The sequence below is a fragment of the Theropithecus gelada genome, chromosome 3, assembly GCF_003255815.1.
Source record: "Theropithecus gelada isolate Dixy chromosome 3, Tgel_1.0, whole genome shotgun sequence".
Lineage (NCBI taxonomy): Eukaryota > Metazoa > Chordata > Mammalia > Primates > Cercopithecidae > Theropithecus > Theropithecus gelada.
In genome coordinates this window covers 50,142,277-50,158,214 of record NC_037670.1, presented here as the reverse complement: position 1 = coordinate 50,158,214, position 15,938 = coordinate 50,142,277, and the positions used below count along the sequence as shown (strand labels likewise).

Genomic DNA, 15,938 nt, shown 5'->3' with positions numbered 1-15,938 from the left:
TTTTTTTTTTTTTTTTTTGAGACAGAGTTTCACTCTTGTTGCCCAGGCTGGAGTGCAATGGCACAATCTCAGCTCACTGCAACCTCCACCTCCCAGGTTCATGCGATTCTCCTGCCTCAGCCTCAGCTGGGATTACAGGCATGCGCCACCACGTTCAGCTAATTTCTTCGTATTTAGTAGAGACGAGGTTTCGCCATGTTGGTCAGGCTGGCCTTGAACTCCTGACCTCAGGTGATCCACCTGCCTCGACCTCCCAAAGTGCTAGGATTATAGGCATGAGCCACCACACCCAGCCGAACTTTTGAGTAGAATACAACCATTCAAAAAGAAAGAGTCTGGGCACAGTGCTCACGCCTGTAATCCCAGGACTTTGGGAGGCTGAGACAGGAGGATCACTTGAACCCAGGACTTCAAGACCAGCCTGGCAACATAGGAAGATCCCCATCTCTACCAAAAAAAAAAAAAAATTCTTTTTTTTTAGAGACAAGGTCTCCCCTCTCTTCCCCAGGCTGGAGTGCAGTGACACCATCATAGCTCACTGCAGCCTCAGCTTCTGGGCTCAAGTGATCCTCCTGCCTCCGTCTCCTGAGTAACTGGGACTCCAGGCCCCCACCGTCACACCTGGCTAAATTTTGTATTTGTAGAGATGGGGTCTTGCCATGTTGCCCAGGTTGGTCTCAAACTGCTGAGCTCAAGCGATCCACCGGCCCTGGCCTCCCAAAGTGCTGAGATTACAGCCCTTAGCCAAAACCCTGTCTCCATAAATGATTAAATAAATGAAAGGCCACAGGCCTCAGACCGTTCATTCTGGAAGGGGCTGAGGAATTGTTTGTTAATAGTGGTTGCCTGGAAGGCAGCGGGGGGAGGCTTTCCTTTTTCAGTCTGGTATGTTCCAGTTTGTTTTCAGCCGGGCGTACTGCACTAACAGTATAAGAAGAAAATGGAAAGAATTTGAAAAGACGCTGGGGTGTGCAGAGGAAGGGCACCCAAGTCTGGGGAAGGCGACATCAAAACCAGGCTTTTTGTTACCTGTCAGCCCCCATGTGAAGTCCCGGCCGAGCCCCTCAGCCAGCCTGAGTGGGAGGAGTGCTCAGAGGGTCCCCTCTGTGGGTGGTGGGCAGCTGGGTGGGTCTCAGGGGGAGGCTCCCTCTGGGGCCTCTGCGGCCTCAGTGCCCTGGGATGCTGGCGTTTGTCACTTGCTGGCCGCCCCTCCCAGGCAGGGATGGTGTGAGCGCCCTGGTCCCTAGCGCAGAACACACACGCCTGCCTTGCATGAGCACCCCCATGCCCATGGTCTTGGGGGGCTCGGCAGGTGCCCTCTGCACCCCCCACAGTAGGTGTGCAGGTTCCGTCCCAGCGCGCGTGGCGGCACGAGGGTCCCATCCAGTCCGGCCAGGTTTTGGGGCGGCCTCTCGCCCAGGCAGGTGGGATGCTGCGCGCGGATGAGGGGCGGGCAGCGGGCTACTTCCCGGTGGGTCCCTGGGGCGCGCGGGCTGGGGGCGCCGGAGCGGCCGAGGGAGGAGGCCACACGCTCGCCTGCACCGCTGGGGGCCGCCCGCGGGCCTTGCCGGCCAGAGCGCAGCGTGCGCCCCGGGCCCCGCGCCGGCACTCGCTCAGCGACCGCGGCGGAGACACGAGCGGCGGCGGCGGAGCCCGGAGGGCGGCGGGAATGCGGAACCGGCGCGCGGGCTGAGGCCGCCCGGCATGGCGCAGGGGCGGCGGCGGCGGGCGGCCTGCGCGGGGCCCTAGCGAGCCGGCGGACGCTCCCGGCCCCGGCCCCGGCATCGGCATCGCGGGCGCATCGCGGCCATGGCCAAGGAGCGGCGCAGGGCGGTCCTGGAGCTGCTGCAGCGGCCGGGGAACGCGCGCTGCGCGGACTGCGGCGCCCCGGGTAGGTGTGGGCCGGGTGGGCGCGGGGCCGGGTGGGTCCCGGGTGGGCGCGGGGTGCCGGGTGGGTCCTGGGTGGGCCCCAGGGACCGGGCGGGGGACCGCGGACGCCGCGGGGGTGGCGGTGCTGAACACCGGGCCGGCGCTCGGATGGGGCCCGGGCCCGGCTGCACCTGCGGGACCCGGACGTCTCCCCGGGCCGGGTGGAGCGGGAGGCGCCCCCAGGACCCCCGGAAACCCCCCTGCCGCCGCCTCCCCTCCCCCTCCGGGCTGCGTGTCTGACGGTCACCGCGGACCGCCCGCCGCGTTGCGAAAGCTCGGGCTCCGCACAGAAAGAGGAAATCGGGGCTGGCTGCAGGGAGGGAATGGGCCGCCGGCTGGAGGGCTCTGCTGGACTGTGGGGTCCCCCGGCTCCGGGGCCACCTCGCGGTGACGTCATGCCGCACTCCCTCCCCGCACCGGGGGTCCCTGGGTGTGAGCGGCGCCCCTCCCCCGGCTCCCTGCACCTGGCTGCTCCGGGGCGGGCGCCAGGACAGGTGAGGCCTGGAAGAGGTGGGGCCGGACGCAGGTCCTCGTCCACCTGCCGCCCGCCCGTTCGTTCTCCCGGCCGGGCATCCCTGACTCGGTTCCTAGGTCTGTGGGATTTCAAGGCACAGGAGTCCAAAGGCGCGGAGTCCCTCCCTTCCAGGCCACTGGTCCTGCCATTGGCTGTGAACGGGGCCCAGTGCCCAGACCAGCCCTGCCCTGCTTCGGAGCTGTCAGCCCCAGGCCGGCTGCGCTGTGGGGAGAGGGCCCTGCCAGGGCAGTCCTGCCACCCCAGGCACACCAGGAATCTGGGGGCCAATAGCCTGAGCCCCTTGGGACAAACCTAAACTCACCAAGGATGGCTGAGGTCCCCAGGGAGAGAGCGGGGGAAGACCCTGCATTTGCCCCCAAGGCCCTGGTTCAGCATGCAGTCTCTGGACACCCCGGAAATAGGATCTGATTCCCTCTGGGATGGAGGGGTCTCTGCCGGCCCCAGGTCGTAGTGGCTGCTGTCCAGCCACAGCTTGGCCCGAGAGTCCACACCAGGAGCTGGGGTGTCCCAGAGGGGAGATAGTGACAGGCTTTTCTGGAAAGACAGGCAGGACCCACGGCCTTTCCGTGGTCTCCTGAGGCAGGGCGGCTGCAGGGCCAGTGCAATGGTGTGGTGGGGGCGGCCCCCTGGGCTGGCTCGCAGGAGAATCTCTTACCCCAGATCTTTATTTCCTCCTGTTCAGGAATGCTCCCCTGGAGAGTCAGTGGGAAAGGGCCTGGCCTGGGGTTGCTGTGGCCCACGGGGAGGGGAGCTGGGCTTGTCTCTGAACCTCTGATCCCTGGCCACACAGCCTGGGAGCAGCTTCTCTGGACTCAGAGCCCCTCTCCAGCTGCCCTCTGGGCCTCCCAGCCTGGCAGGAGGAAGAAAGAGGGCACTTCCCTGGCCTGCTGGGCCCTTCAGTGGCCCTCCCCTCCCAGTGGGTGCAGGTGTGCCTGGCCCACCACAGAGCTGTTCTCGGCCCTCCCCCTGCCCGGTGCTGCTGGGCACAGGGCCGCACCTGTGCTTTCTCAGAATTGGTCCATGACCTCAGTGACTCGCCTCCTCTGTCGGGTAGCGCCATGGAGCGGGGATGCTGTGAGGGGTTGTTCTCATTTCACAGCCAGGGAGACTGATGCCTTGCAAACTGGAGCTGGGGATATGGGTCACATCCGGCCGCTGTGCTTGTCCCCGCTCCCCAGGGCTGTGGCCACAGGGTGGAACAGGAGGTGTCAGGAGATGGGGGGCTGCCCGGCCCCCCATGACCCCATGGCACACCCTCGAGGGCACTATGCTGCTTTGCTGATGCGGCTGCTCTGGGATCTCCTGTTCCTGCTGTGGCCCAGCTGGGTGACAAGGAGCCACTCCAGTATTGATGGGGACTGGGGTGACCAGCACGTTCTGCTTTCCTCAGAACACTGTCCTGTGCACTGGCTCTTGGCTGGTGCAGACCCGGACAGCAGGACATCAGACAGTCCCAGGCCACCTTTGAACGCCAGGCCTGTGGGTGCTGGGGTGGACTTGAGCAGGCCCCACCTACTGGCCGTGTGAGGGAAGCCACATGGTCTGGGGGTCTCTGAGGCCTCCACAGAAGCTCCTTCCAAACTCTCATGATCTGTCCCACTAGTGGGTTCCCCTGACCTTGAACAGGTCCTCACCCAGCGGCCACCCAGAGAGCCTCTCCTCACAGGCCTGGCAAGTGGGCGAGTTGGGGCGTGCTTGGACCCACTGTCCTGCAAGACCTGGGTGGGGGTCTCCATCCTGGGTGGGGCTTGGGGGAGGGAGGAGGTGCCTCTGTGCATCCTTGGCGCTGCCTGCCTAATTGCAACAGAGGACAGGAATCAGGCGCAGTGGCTCACGCCTGTAATCCCAACACTTTGGGAGGCTGAGGCGGGAGGATCGCTTGAGGCCAGGAGTTGGAAGCTGCAGTGATACACTCCATCCTAGGCCAGAGTGAGACCCTGTCTCAAAAAAAAAAGAAAAACAGACATATTCTCCTTTTTGAGTCTCAGCCCGTCTGATGCCCTGGGAGGACTGGGGTGTCTGAGCTCTTTTTTCTTTTTTATTTTGTGATAAGGTCCCGCTGTGTCACCCAGGCTGGAGTACAGTGGCTCAATCTCAACTCACTGCAGCCTCTGCCTCTGGGACTCAAGCAGTCCTCGCACCTCAGCCTCTCGAGTAGCTAGGATTACGGGTCCATGCCACCATGCCCGCTAATTTTTTTTTTTTTTTTTTTTTTAAGAGAATCTCTTGATGTCACTTAAGCTGCAGTGCAGTGGCGTGATCTTTGCTCACTGCAACCTCCAACTCCCGGTTCAAGCGATTCTCATTCTCCTGCCTCAGTCTCCCAAGTCACTGGGATTTCAGGCGTGCACCACCACCCCTGGCTAATTTTTGTGTTTTTAGTAGAGATGGGGTTTCATCATATTGGCCAGGTTGGTCTCGAACTCCTAACCTCAAGTGATCCACCTGCCTCGGACTCCCAAAGTGCTGGGATTCCAGGTGTGTGAGCCACTGCTCCCAGCCTAATTTTTTGTTTGTTTGTTTGTTTGTTTTTTTGGTAGAGATAGGGTTTTGCCATGTTGGCCAGGCTGGTCTCGAACTCCTGGCCTCAAGCAGTCCTCCTGCCTCGGCCTCCTAAAATGCTGGAATTACAGGCATGAGCCACCGCGCCTGGCCTGTGTCTGGGCTCTTTAACTGGGTTGGATAGCAGGTGGTGACTGGTACTTCGTGTCACCTGGGTGTCTGAGGCACCTGGAGCACCAGATGGACCCGACAATCCCAGGGGCACCCTGGGCCCTCGGTTCTGGAGGCCTGGCTCTGAGAGGAATTCTGTTTCTAAGAAGCAGGAAGATGGCTGGGACCCTCTTGTGGAGGCCCTGGTGGTTTAGGTATTGCTCCTTCATTCCACATCTGAGGTCCCAGCCAGATCCAGGCTCCGGGGTGGCCCCAGCCCCAGGGATAATGGGGCATGAGTGACCCTGGAGGCCAGTCCTTGAGGCTCCGTGGAACCCGAGCCTGTGCTTGCAAGGCCGATGGGGCAGACTCACAGCTCAGCCTCCTCATTCAACCCAGGAAGGCTTCAGGGCCGAGGTGACATTTCAGAAATTGCTGGTAGCAATTCCCTTGGTGGGGAGGAGTTTCAGGAATTTGGCCTGGCATGGGTGAGGGTGGGAAGAAGGCTGCTGAATGTGGGCGGGGGCTGGGCAGACTCCCTTCACTCCCCAGGGCAGCAGCCAAACTAGGTTGGATTTTTTTTTTTTTTTTTTTGAGATGGAGTCTCGCTCTGTTGCCCAGGCTGGAGTGCAGTGGCCGGATCTCAGCTCACTGCAAGCTCCACTTCCTGGGTTCACACCATTCTCCGGCCTCAGCCTCCCGAGTAGCTGGGACTATAGGCACCCACCACCACGCCTGGCTAATTTTTTGTAGTTTTAGTAGAGACGGGGTTTCACCGTGTTAGCCAGGATGGTCTCGATCTTCTGACCTCGTGATCCTCCTGCCTCAGCCTCCCAGAGTGCTGGGATTACAGGCATGAGCCACTGCGACCGGCCGGATTTTTAAAAAAATAAAAATTTACCTTCTCATCGTTTTGAGTGCACAGTTCAGGGGCCTTGAGCACATTCACCTCACCGTGCCACTGCCAGCACCGTCATCTCCAGAACCTCCTCATCTTCCCAAACTGAAGCTCTGTCCCCATTCAACAACGGCTCCAGATTTCCTCTCCGCAGTCTGGGGCACCCACCCTTCTACTTTCTTTTTTCTTTTTTTGTTTTTTTGAGACAGAGTCTTGCTCTGTTCCCCAGGCTGGAATGAAGTGGGGTGATCTCAGCTCACTGCCACCTCTGCCTCCTGGGTTCAAGCAATTCTGCTGCCTCAGTCCCCCAAGTAGCTGGGATTACAGGCACAGGCCCCCACGCTCAGCTAATTTTTGTATTTTCAGTAGAGACAGGGTTTCGCCGTGTTGGCCAGGCTGGTCTTGAACTCCTGACCTCAGATGATCTTCCCACCTTGGCCTCCCAAACGGCTGCGATGACAGGCGTGAGCCACCGTGCCCAGCCTCTACTTTCTGTCTCTATGAATCTTATGACTCCAGGGACCTCGTAGGAGTGAAACAGTGCGGTATTCATTCTTTTGTGACCAGCCAGTTTCACTCAGCCTAATGTCTCCAGGTTCACGGATGCTGTGGCGAGTGCTGAGATTTCTTGCGTGTGAAGACAGGATCATATCCTGTGTGGAGGAACACATTGCATGTGCCCGTTTGTCTGCAGGCAGACACTGGACTGCTACCACCTCTGGGCCGTTGTGCATCGTGCTGTGTGAGCGTGAGGGCGTAGACGTCTCTTAGAGAGCCTGCTTCAGGTTGTTTTGGTCTGTACCCAGGACGGGAGGTGCTGGGTCCTTTGGCAATTCTGTGTTTAACTGGTTGAGGAACTGCTAGACAGGTCTCCCCTACCTGGTTTTACACTCAAGCCACAGGCCAGCAGGTCACATGTGCCCACCCTCCTGCCTGCCTGCCCTGCGGCCGGGTGTGGAGGGCTGGTACGGGCGATGAGCTGGTGCTCAGGGCCGGGAGGAGCTGGAGGCCTTTCCTTCTGCCCTGTGCTTGGTGCCCAGGCCCTGGCCAGGCTCCCCCTGACTTCAGCCTAGACCAGCCCCCGTCTCCAGATGCACCAGAGCTGTGGTGTGGGCCAAGGTTACCTCTTTGTGGACTCCTTGAGCCGCTGGGCTGGCTGTGACGGCAGCCAGCTTCCCCCGACGCACAGACGCTGAGTTAGACCTCCGCTCTGGACACATCTCGGGTGAGGTGTGGCGCTGCCCCTGCCCCCAGGCCCTGTGCTCCTAGGGCCACTGCCGTTTTAGACTCAGAGGCATTTGCCAAGCCTTGCTCTGTGGCAGTACCTGGCAGCCAGCCGCATCCCCCGACTGCTTCTCCCATCACCCGTCAGGTGGCTGCATGGCCCCATTTTGCAAATGAAAGAATGAGGAAACAGGAAGGGACTTGGCGGGGTCCACGGTGGCTGAGGCGGCACGTGGTCGTGTGGCCAGAAGGTGTGTGCTCACGCGCCCCCGGAAGGCAGAAGCCCACAAGGGCTGAACTCCAGCGGCGCCCTCCCCTGGACTCCGGCGGGCAAGGCGCCGTCTCCCGCTCCATGCACGTGTACTGAGTGCCTTTCCCTGCGCTGTCACTGGAGCTCAGGGAGATGGGACCGAACCGGGCCTTTGCTCTCAGCATCTGTTGTTCCTTGGAGGAGAGACAAAGACAGATGGTGACAGCACTCGGGGACAGGTAGGGCCGAGGGTGGAGTAAGAATTGTGAGTGAGGGCCAGGAGTGGTAGCTCACGCCTGTAATCCCAGCACTGTGGGAGGCCAAGACGGGAGGATCATGAGGTCAGGAGATTGAGACCATTCTGGCCAACATGGTGAAATCCCATCTCTACTAAAAATACAAAAATTAGCCAGGTGTGGTGGTGTGCGCCTATAATCCCAGCTACTTGGGAGGTTGAGGTGGGAGAATCGCTTGAACCTGGTAGGCAGAGGTTGCAGTGAGCCAAGATCATGCCACTGCACTCCAGCCTGGGCAACAGAGTGAGATTCTGTCTCAAGAAAAACAAAAGGACGTAGAATCTTGGATGCCACATAAACGCATTTTCAGGAAGGAGAACTAGGCACCTGCGGGCTGGGAGGTGGGTCAGGAGGAGCAAACTGACCCCAAGTCACTGTCCAGGTGGTGGTGGTGACAGCTTGGCCAGGGGATGAGAGGCCGGAGGGGGTCACGGCACCTGGAGATGCATTTGGAGGAGTTCTGCTAAGACCAGGGCAGAGTCCTGCAGTGGGAACTCAGCCTGGCGTGCAGGAGAAGGCCTTGGAAGTGACTGTTTTCCTCATAGAAACAGGGGGCCAGGCCAGAGGGGAGGGAAGCCGAAACTTGGGCCACCATGAAGCGCCTTCTGCAGGGCCTGTTCTGTTCGGTGGGTGTAGAAATGGGCTCCGTACTGAATGACGGAAGGAGGGGCGAGGAGCAGAGGGTATTGTACTGATGGACCTCGGATCCCAGCCAGGCAAGGGGTCAGGGTAGACATGGGGTGAGGAGGGAGGGACGGAAGTGGCTGGGTCAGGTCCTCCAGATTCAGGATAGGGGCTGGGGCTCCGGGGTTGTGAGCGGGAAAGGCCCAGCTGGAATAGAGTGGGTTCAGGGCAGGCTGTGGGGTGGCCAAGGTGTGGGGTGAGGAGCGGGTCCCTGGCAGTGCTGGATCCTCAGTGGAGGAGAGAGACGGCCCCTCCGGAAGAGGGAATGAGGTAAAGGGGCTGGCGGTGTGGGGTGTGGGGGTAGCCGTGCACCTCACACGTCAAAGGAGAAGCGAGGAGGCCAGTGTGCCCAGAGCAGGGCGGGGAGATCGGGTCAGAGGTGGCTGTGGGGCCACGCAGGGCTGGGGGACACTGGGAGGGCTGTGGTGTGACTCGGTGAGATGGGAACCATGGGAATTGTGTGAGCCGAGGAGGGTCCCAGCCCACGACGCGTCGTAGGATCCAGGGCAAGTAGGGCCAGCGCAGGGGCAGGAGGTGCATGGGACACTGCTGCAGTGACCGAGGCCGGGTGGCAATGGCTAGGCCTAGGGCAGGGAGTGAGTGTGGGGAGGGTGAAAGCCTGGATCGTCTTGAAATATTTGCTGGTCAACGGGATGTCGGGGTGTGGTGGGCAGAGTAGAAATGAAGATGCCCAGGCCTTTAGCCAGCACCTCACTCGCTGAGGAGACATGGGAGCAGTGTCCAGGGAGATGGGAGGGGCCTGCAATGTGAGGCTCTGTGAGAAGCCGCGGTGGCTGCCAAGAGGACACTAGCCCGCACGGACAGCTCTGGAGGAAAGAGGCCCGAGGTAGAGACAGGGGTCGCCAGTGTGTGAATTGTGTCTCTCTCTCTCCTTTTTTAAAAAATCGAGGTCAGGCGCGGTGGCTTACACCTGTGATCCCAGCACTTTGGGAGGCTGATGTGGGAGGATCACTTGAGCTCAGGAGTTCAAGGCCAGCCTGGCCAACATGGTGAGATCCCCATCTCTAAAACAAACAGACAAAAACTACCAAAAAATTAGCCAGATGTGGTGGTGCACACCTGTGGTCCCAGCTACTCAGGAAGCTGACGTGGGAGGATTACCTGAGCCCAGGAGGCCAAGTCTGCAGTGAACTGTGATCGCACCACTGCACTCCAGCCTGAGTGACAGAGACCCTCTCTCAAAAAAAGCAAAAATAAAAAAAACCAAACCCCAAATTGAGGTGCAATTCATACGAAAAAGTTAACCTTTTATAGGAAGTTCTTTCATAAGGATGGCGTCTTGGGGTCTCACTGTGTTGCCCAGGCTGGTCTCGAACTCCTGGGCTCCAGCCTTTCACCTCGGCCTCTCAAGGTGCTGAGATTGCAGGCGTCAGCCGCCCGGCCCAGCCTCAAGTTAATCATTTCAAAGTGAAAATTCAGTGGCATTTAGAACATTCACCATGCTGTTCAACCACCACCTCTATCGAGTTCCAAAAATAGGGTTTGACAGCGGAGAGACCAGATGGGCCGCAGAGGAGTCGGCCCTGTGCGAGGGCCCCGAAGAGTGTGGAGGGGCGCGGGGTGGGGGCCCCAGGGAGTTGGCTCCAGGTCAGGGTGGGTCCAGGGAGGACTGGGGATGGCCTTCACCGTGGGATTCCTGCTATGGGGCTGGAGCAGCAGGAGGGAGAGAGGGCGGGAAGACAGAGGGCAGGGCAGAGCCTGGGGAGGTCCTGGGGGGATTCTGAAAGTGGACTGTGTCCAAGTGCTGCTAGGAGGGATCCAGGAGAGGGGCACGTGCCCCTGAACCAAGTTGGATCTGGGGCCATTGGATCTGGGTCGTGGGAGGGCCTGTTCCTAGCACCAATGGGCCCCATCCTCACAGTGAAATGCGACCAGGGCCGACTGTGAGTGTGAGGGGGCTGGGGGCCGGGGGCCTGGGTCTCGGCGTGGGGCCGGGCGCCGCGTGCCTGGGGCCTGGGTCTCGGGGTGGGGCTGGATGCTGTGTGCCCCGGGCCTGGGTCTCGGAGTGGGGCTGGGCGCAGTGTGCCTGGGGGACAGCCACGCATGCCCCACCTCAGGTAGCTGTAAAGGGCAGTGGGCACCAGAGTCCCTCCCCCAAGGGTGCCGTCCCACCTTGGCTTCCCCTTGCTTGCCTGGCCAGAGCCAGCGTCCAACCCAGCCTTGATCGCACCAGGATCTCTGCTGTGCATCAGCCTTGGGAGGGCAAAGGTCTCTGGAGCCAGGCTTGGCTGCTGCCCTTCCCCCTGCCCATGCCCCAGCCTGGGCCTTGGCTTGGGGGACACGCCTACCCCACCTGGCTCAGCCCAAGGAAGTGGCTCACCTGCCCAGGTGCCCCAGACCAGCTCCGGAAATGGTGAGCGGCTGAGTCACCTCGGGCAGCCTGGGAGCCGGCAGGGCACAGCCGGGCTGGGAGGAGGGAGGGAAAGAGGCTGGCGGCTGTGGGCAGAGTCTCCGAGGAGGAGGCAGCTCCTGGAGATGGTGCTGGCAGCCTGGATGTTTGTGGGGGCTGGAGCCTTGGGCCTGCCCCCTCCCCACCTGGCACTCGGGGCCTCCATCTCCACCACCACATCAGCCATGCTGCAGCCACCCTTGGGCCCAGTGTGCACCTGCTGGCCTTGTGCCTGTCCTGGGGAGAACACAGGCCGTGGATGCCGACTCCAGGCATTTTGGAAGAAAATTCCACAGCCCTGGGAACCCAGAAGTGGTCCTGGGCAGAAACAGGGCCGGCCCCACAGTTCCATGCCCCGAGTGGAGGGCAGCTGGAGTGGAGCCAGGCTTAGGGAGAGGCCCTCCTGTGTGGGCCTGTGGGGGCCCTGCTGCTGGAGTGTCAGACCAGCTCCCTTTCCACCCTGGAGGGTCCCTGAGAGTGGGCACCCTGCCCCTTTTCGCTCCGATGGGCTGTGGGCATTTGCAGATGCAGGCAGGCCTGGCCATGCCCAGCAGCCTGAGGAGGAGGCCTGGCCATGCCCAGCAGCCTGAGGAGGAGGCCTGCCCAGCCCAACCTCGGCCACTTGGAAAACAGAAGAGTCAGCCCGTCCCTTCTGCCTCAGGGACCAGCCAGCCTTTTTCCTTGCTGGAAGCTGGGGGGGCTCTAGCTCCCCGTCTCCCTGCACGCACATACACACACACACACACACACACAAACACGCACACACGAGCCCACCCTGCAGAGCTTCAGCATAGTCAAACCAGGAGGCCACCTTCTATTTCAGTGCCTTCAAGGGCTTGTGGGGGTCACTCTCCCAGTGACCCGAGGCCTTAAGACGTTGCCCAGAGTCACCCCCACCCCGGGCTCTTCAATCCCAGGGTCTGAATCTTTCTTTAAAACAGGGTCTCAGGGTGGGTAGAGTGGGGATGGTTCATGGGTACAAAGAATAGAATAAGATACAGTATTTGATATCACAACAGGGTGACGATTGTCAACAATAATTTATTGTACTTGTAAAAATGACTAAAAGAGTATAATTGAATTGTTTGTAATACAAAGAAATGATACACACTTGAGGTGATGGGTACCCTGTTTCCCGTGATATGATTATTTCACATTGCTATGCCTGTAGCAAAATGTCTCGTGGACCCTGTAAATATATACACCTACTATGTACCCACAAAAATTAAAGATTAAAAATTGTTAAAAATAGGCTGGGCTCGGTGGTTCACGCCTATAATCCCAGCACTCTGGGAGGCCGAGGCAGGCGGATCACCTGAGGTCAGGAGTTTGAGACCAGCCTGGCCAACATGGTGAACGCTGTCTCTATTAAAAATACAAAAATTGGGCTGGGCGCGGTGGCTCACGCCTGTAATCCCAGCACTTTGGGAGGCCGAGATGGGCGGATCACAAGGTCAGGAGATCGAGACCATCCTGGCTAACCCGGTGAAACCCCGTCTCTACTAAAAGTACAAAAAACTAGCCGGGCGTGGTGGCAGGCGCCTGTAGTCCCAGCTACTCGGGAGGCTGAGGCAGGAGAATGGCGTAAACCCGGGAGGCGGAGCTTGTAGTGAGCCGAGTTCACGCCACTGCACTCCAGCCTGGGTGACAGAGCAAAGACTCTGTCTCAAAAAAATAAAAATAAAAATAAAAATAAAAATAAAAATACAAAAATTAGCCAGGCATGGTGGTGGGCTCCTATAATCCCAGCTACTTGGGAAGCTGAGACAGGAGAATTGCTTGAACCCAAGAGGCAGAGGTTGCAGTGAGCCAAGATCGCACCACTGCACTCCAGCCTGGGTGACAGAGTGAGACTCTGTCTCAGAAAAAAAAAAAAAAAAAAAAAAGCTAAAAAAGAAAGAAAAATAAATAAAACAGGGACTTGGTTAGGCGAAGTGGCTCACGCCTGTAATCCCAGTACTTTGGGAGGCTGAGGTGGAAGGATTGCTTGAGCCCAGGAGTTAGAGACCAGCCTGGGCAATATAGCAATACCTTGTTTCTACAGAAAATTTTAAAAAGTAGCTGGGTATGGTGGCACACACCTGTAGTCCTAGCTACTCAGAAGGCTGAGGCAGGAGGATCACTTGAATCCAGGAGGTCGAGGCTGCAGTGAGCCATGATTGCCCCACTGCACTCAAGCCTGGGCAACAGAGCAAGACCCTGTCTCAATAATAATAATAATAATAATAATAATTCTGATGAAGTCAATTTCTCTCTCTCTCTTCCTCCTCCTCTCTCTCTTCCTCGTCCTCTCCTCCTCCTCTCTCTCTTCCTCCTCCTCTCTCTCTCTCAGTGGATTCTGCCTTTGTTGTTGTATCTGAGAAAATCTTTGCCTAACCCAAAGTTACAGAGACTTTTCTCCTGTTTTCTTTTAAAATTTTATGGTTTTAGGTTTTACCTTTAGCACCATCATGCATTTTGGGATAATTTTTGGATATGGTGAGAGGTATGGGTTGTTTACTGTGTTGTGGATGATACCTGATTGTTCCAGCACTGTTGGTAGGAAAGATTGTTTGCTCTCTCCTGAACTGGCTTTATATCTTTGCTGATAATTAGTTGTCCACATATATGTGGGTTTATTTCTAGATTCCCGATTCCGTTCCATTGATCTGTTCATCCGTTTTTGTGCCAATACCACCACACTGTCTTAATAAAACTGTAATTTTATAATGAGTTCTGAAAACAAGTAGTGTTAGTTCCCCCTCCTTGTCTTTTTTCTAAGTTGTTTTAGCTATTCTAGGTCCTTTGCATTTACATATGAATTTTAGAATCAGCTTGTTCATTTCTATTTTTAAAATCCTGTTGAAATTCTGATTGGGATTGCATTGAATCTATAATTTGGAGAGAATATATGTGTTATTAGTGTTGAGTCTCCCAACCCATGAAAACGTTATCTCTTTCCAAATCTATAGGTCTTATTTAATTTCTCTGAGCAATATTTTGTAGTTTTCAGTGTCCTATGTTTCATATCTCATCACATTTATCCCTCTTTCATACATTTTATGCTATTATAAATGGTATTTTTAAATGTTCAATTTCTGAATGCTTGCTAGTGTATAGAAATACAATTGATTTTTGTATATTTATCTTGTATCCTGCAACCTTACTAAACTTGTTCTCATAGTTGTTTTTAATAGAATCTCTTGTATTTTCTACATAGACAATCATGTTGTCTGTTAATGAAGATAGTTTTAGCTCTTCCTTTCCAATCTAGATGCTTTTTCTTTCTTTATATTGCCTTATTGCACTGACTAGAATCTCTAGCTCAATGATGACTAGGAGTGGTTAGGACAGACATTCTTGTCCTGTTCTTGATCTTGGGGGAAAGCAGTCAGCCATTCTCCCTTGAATATGACATGTGCTGTAAATGTTTCATAGATCCTCTATATCAGATTGGGGAAATTCCCCTCTATTCTTAGTTTTCTGAGAGTTTTATCAGGACGTTGCATTTTGCCAACATTTTTTGCATCTGTTGAAACGATTGTATGTTTTTTTCTTCTTTAATCTGTAAATATGGTGAATGACATTGATTGATGGTCAAATGTTAAACCAACCTTGCATTACTGGTAAAAACCCCTGTTGCTCATGGTGTATTACTCTTTTTATATACTATTGGATGTACATCTTTTTATGGACTTACGTTTTGATTTCCCTTGGGCAAATTCCTAGGAGTAGAGTGGCTGTGTCATATGGGAGATATATCTTTAACTATGTAAGAAACTGACAAGCTGTTTTCAGAGTGGGTTGGACTGATTTGTACTTCTACCAGCAGTGGATGAGAGTTCCAGTTGCTCTGTATCCTCATCAACACTTGGTAGTATCCATCTTTTAAATTTTAGTCATCCTAGTAAAACTCCACAAAAACTTTTTAAAAATGGTACAAACTTCCTGCCCTTCCAGCGACAACCTTGTATTGCCCCTGTCTCCAACACACTTGATTTAACTGGCTCTCATCTTTTGATTCTTATGTAAAAGGTCTTCATGTCTCCATATTGTGTGTGTGTGTGTGTGTATGAGAGACAGGGTCTGTGACACCCAGGCTGGAGTGTAGTGGCACCATCTCAGCTCACTGCAACCTCCACCTCCTGGGCTCAAGTGATCCTCCTGCCTCAATCTCCCAAAATGCTGGGATGACAGGTGTGAGCACCCACACCTGGCTGGTGTCTCTATTTCTTCATGTTAAATTCCCTGAGCCCTCCCCAGTAGGCTGTTCATATTGTGTCTGTGGGTATGCATGCACACATGTATATCCTCACACATGAATACCAGGAGGATGTGACAGGTTTGCATCAGACGATCTCTTTTTTTTTTTTTTTTTGAGACGGAGTCTCGCTCTGCCGCCCAGGCTGGAGTGCAGTGGTGGGATCTCAGCTCACTGCAAGCTCCGCCTCCCGGGTTCACGCCATTCTCCGGCCTCAGCCTCCCGAGTAGCTGGGACTACAGGCGCCCGCCACCTCGCCCGGCTAGTTTTTTGTATTTCTTAATAGAGACGGGGTTTCACTGTGTTAGCCAGGATGGTCTCGATCTCCTGACCTCGTGATCCGCCCGTCTCGGCCTCCCAAAGTGCTGGGATTACAGGCTTGAGCCACCGCGCCCGGCCAAGACGATCTCTTAACTTTACACCAGGGGGACCTTGTGCCAGTTGCAAGAGGTCAGGACAGGTTGTAACCACTCCCTAGCTTCACTTGTATCTGGTTTGTCAAAGATAGGCTATATTAGTAATGGCTGTAAGCTATCAGTCCTACTTACAAGCCCTTCTTGGGCTCACCCATCTGTGCCACACCCATTTTTCCCTCTAAGCAGAGATTGGCAAACTTTTTCTTTTTTTTTTTTTGAGACAAAGTCTCACTCTGTTGCCCAGGCTGGAGTGCAGTGGCACGATCTCAGCTCACTGCAATCTCCATCTCCTGGGTTCAAGTGATTCTCCTGCCTCAGCCTCCCAAGTAGCTGGGATTACAGGCATCTGCCACCACGCCAGGCTAATTTTTGTATTTTTAGTAGAGGCGAGGTTTCACTATGTT

The 15,938-nt window shown here is 56.2% G+C and overlaps 1 protein-coding gene across 2 annotated transcripts in view; it reads left to right on the top strand.

Annotated features, from left to right (window-relative positions):
* The first annotated feature begins 887 nt into the window (after nucleotides 1–887).
* Nucleotides 888–15,938, top strand: part of ADAP1 (ArfGAP with dual PH domains 1) — a 64,100-nt gene continuing 49,049 nt past the window's right edge. The window contains exons 1-2 of one of the 2 annotated variants that reach the window (XM_025380920.1): nucleotides 888–990; nucleotides 11,264–11,275. In XM_025380920.1, the coding sequence (XP_025236705.1) occupies nucleotides 888–990; nucleotides 11,264–11,275 (115 nt within the window). Of the gene's footprint in view, nucleotides 991–1,531; nucleotides 1,892–11,263; nucleotides 11,276–15,938 lie in introns of those variants that run through there. The other variant, XM_025380919.1, reaches the window with a different exon arrangement.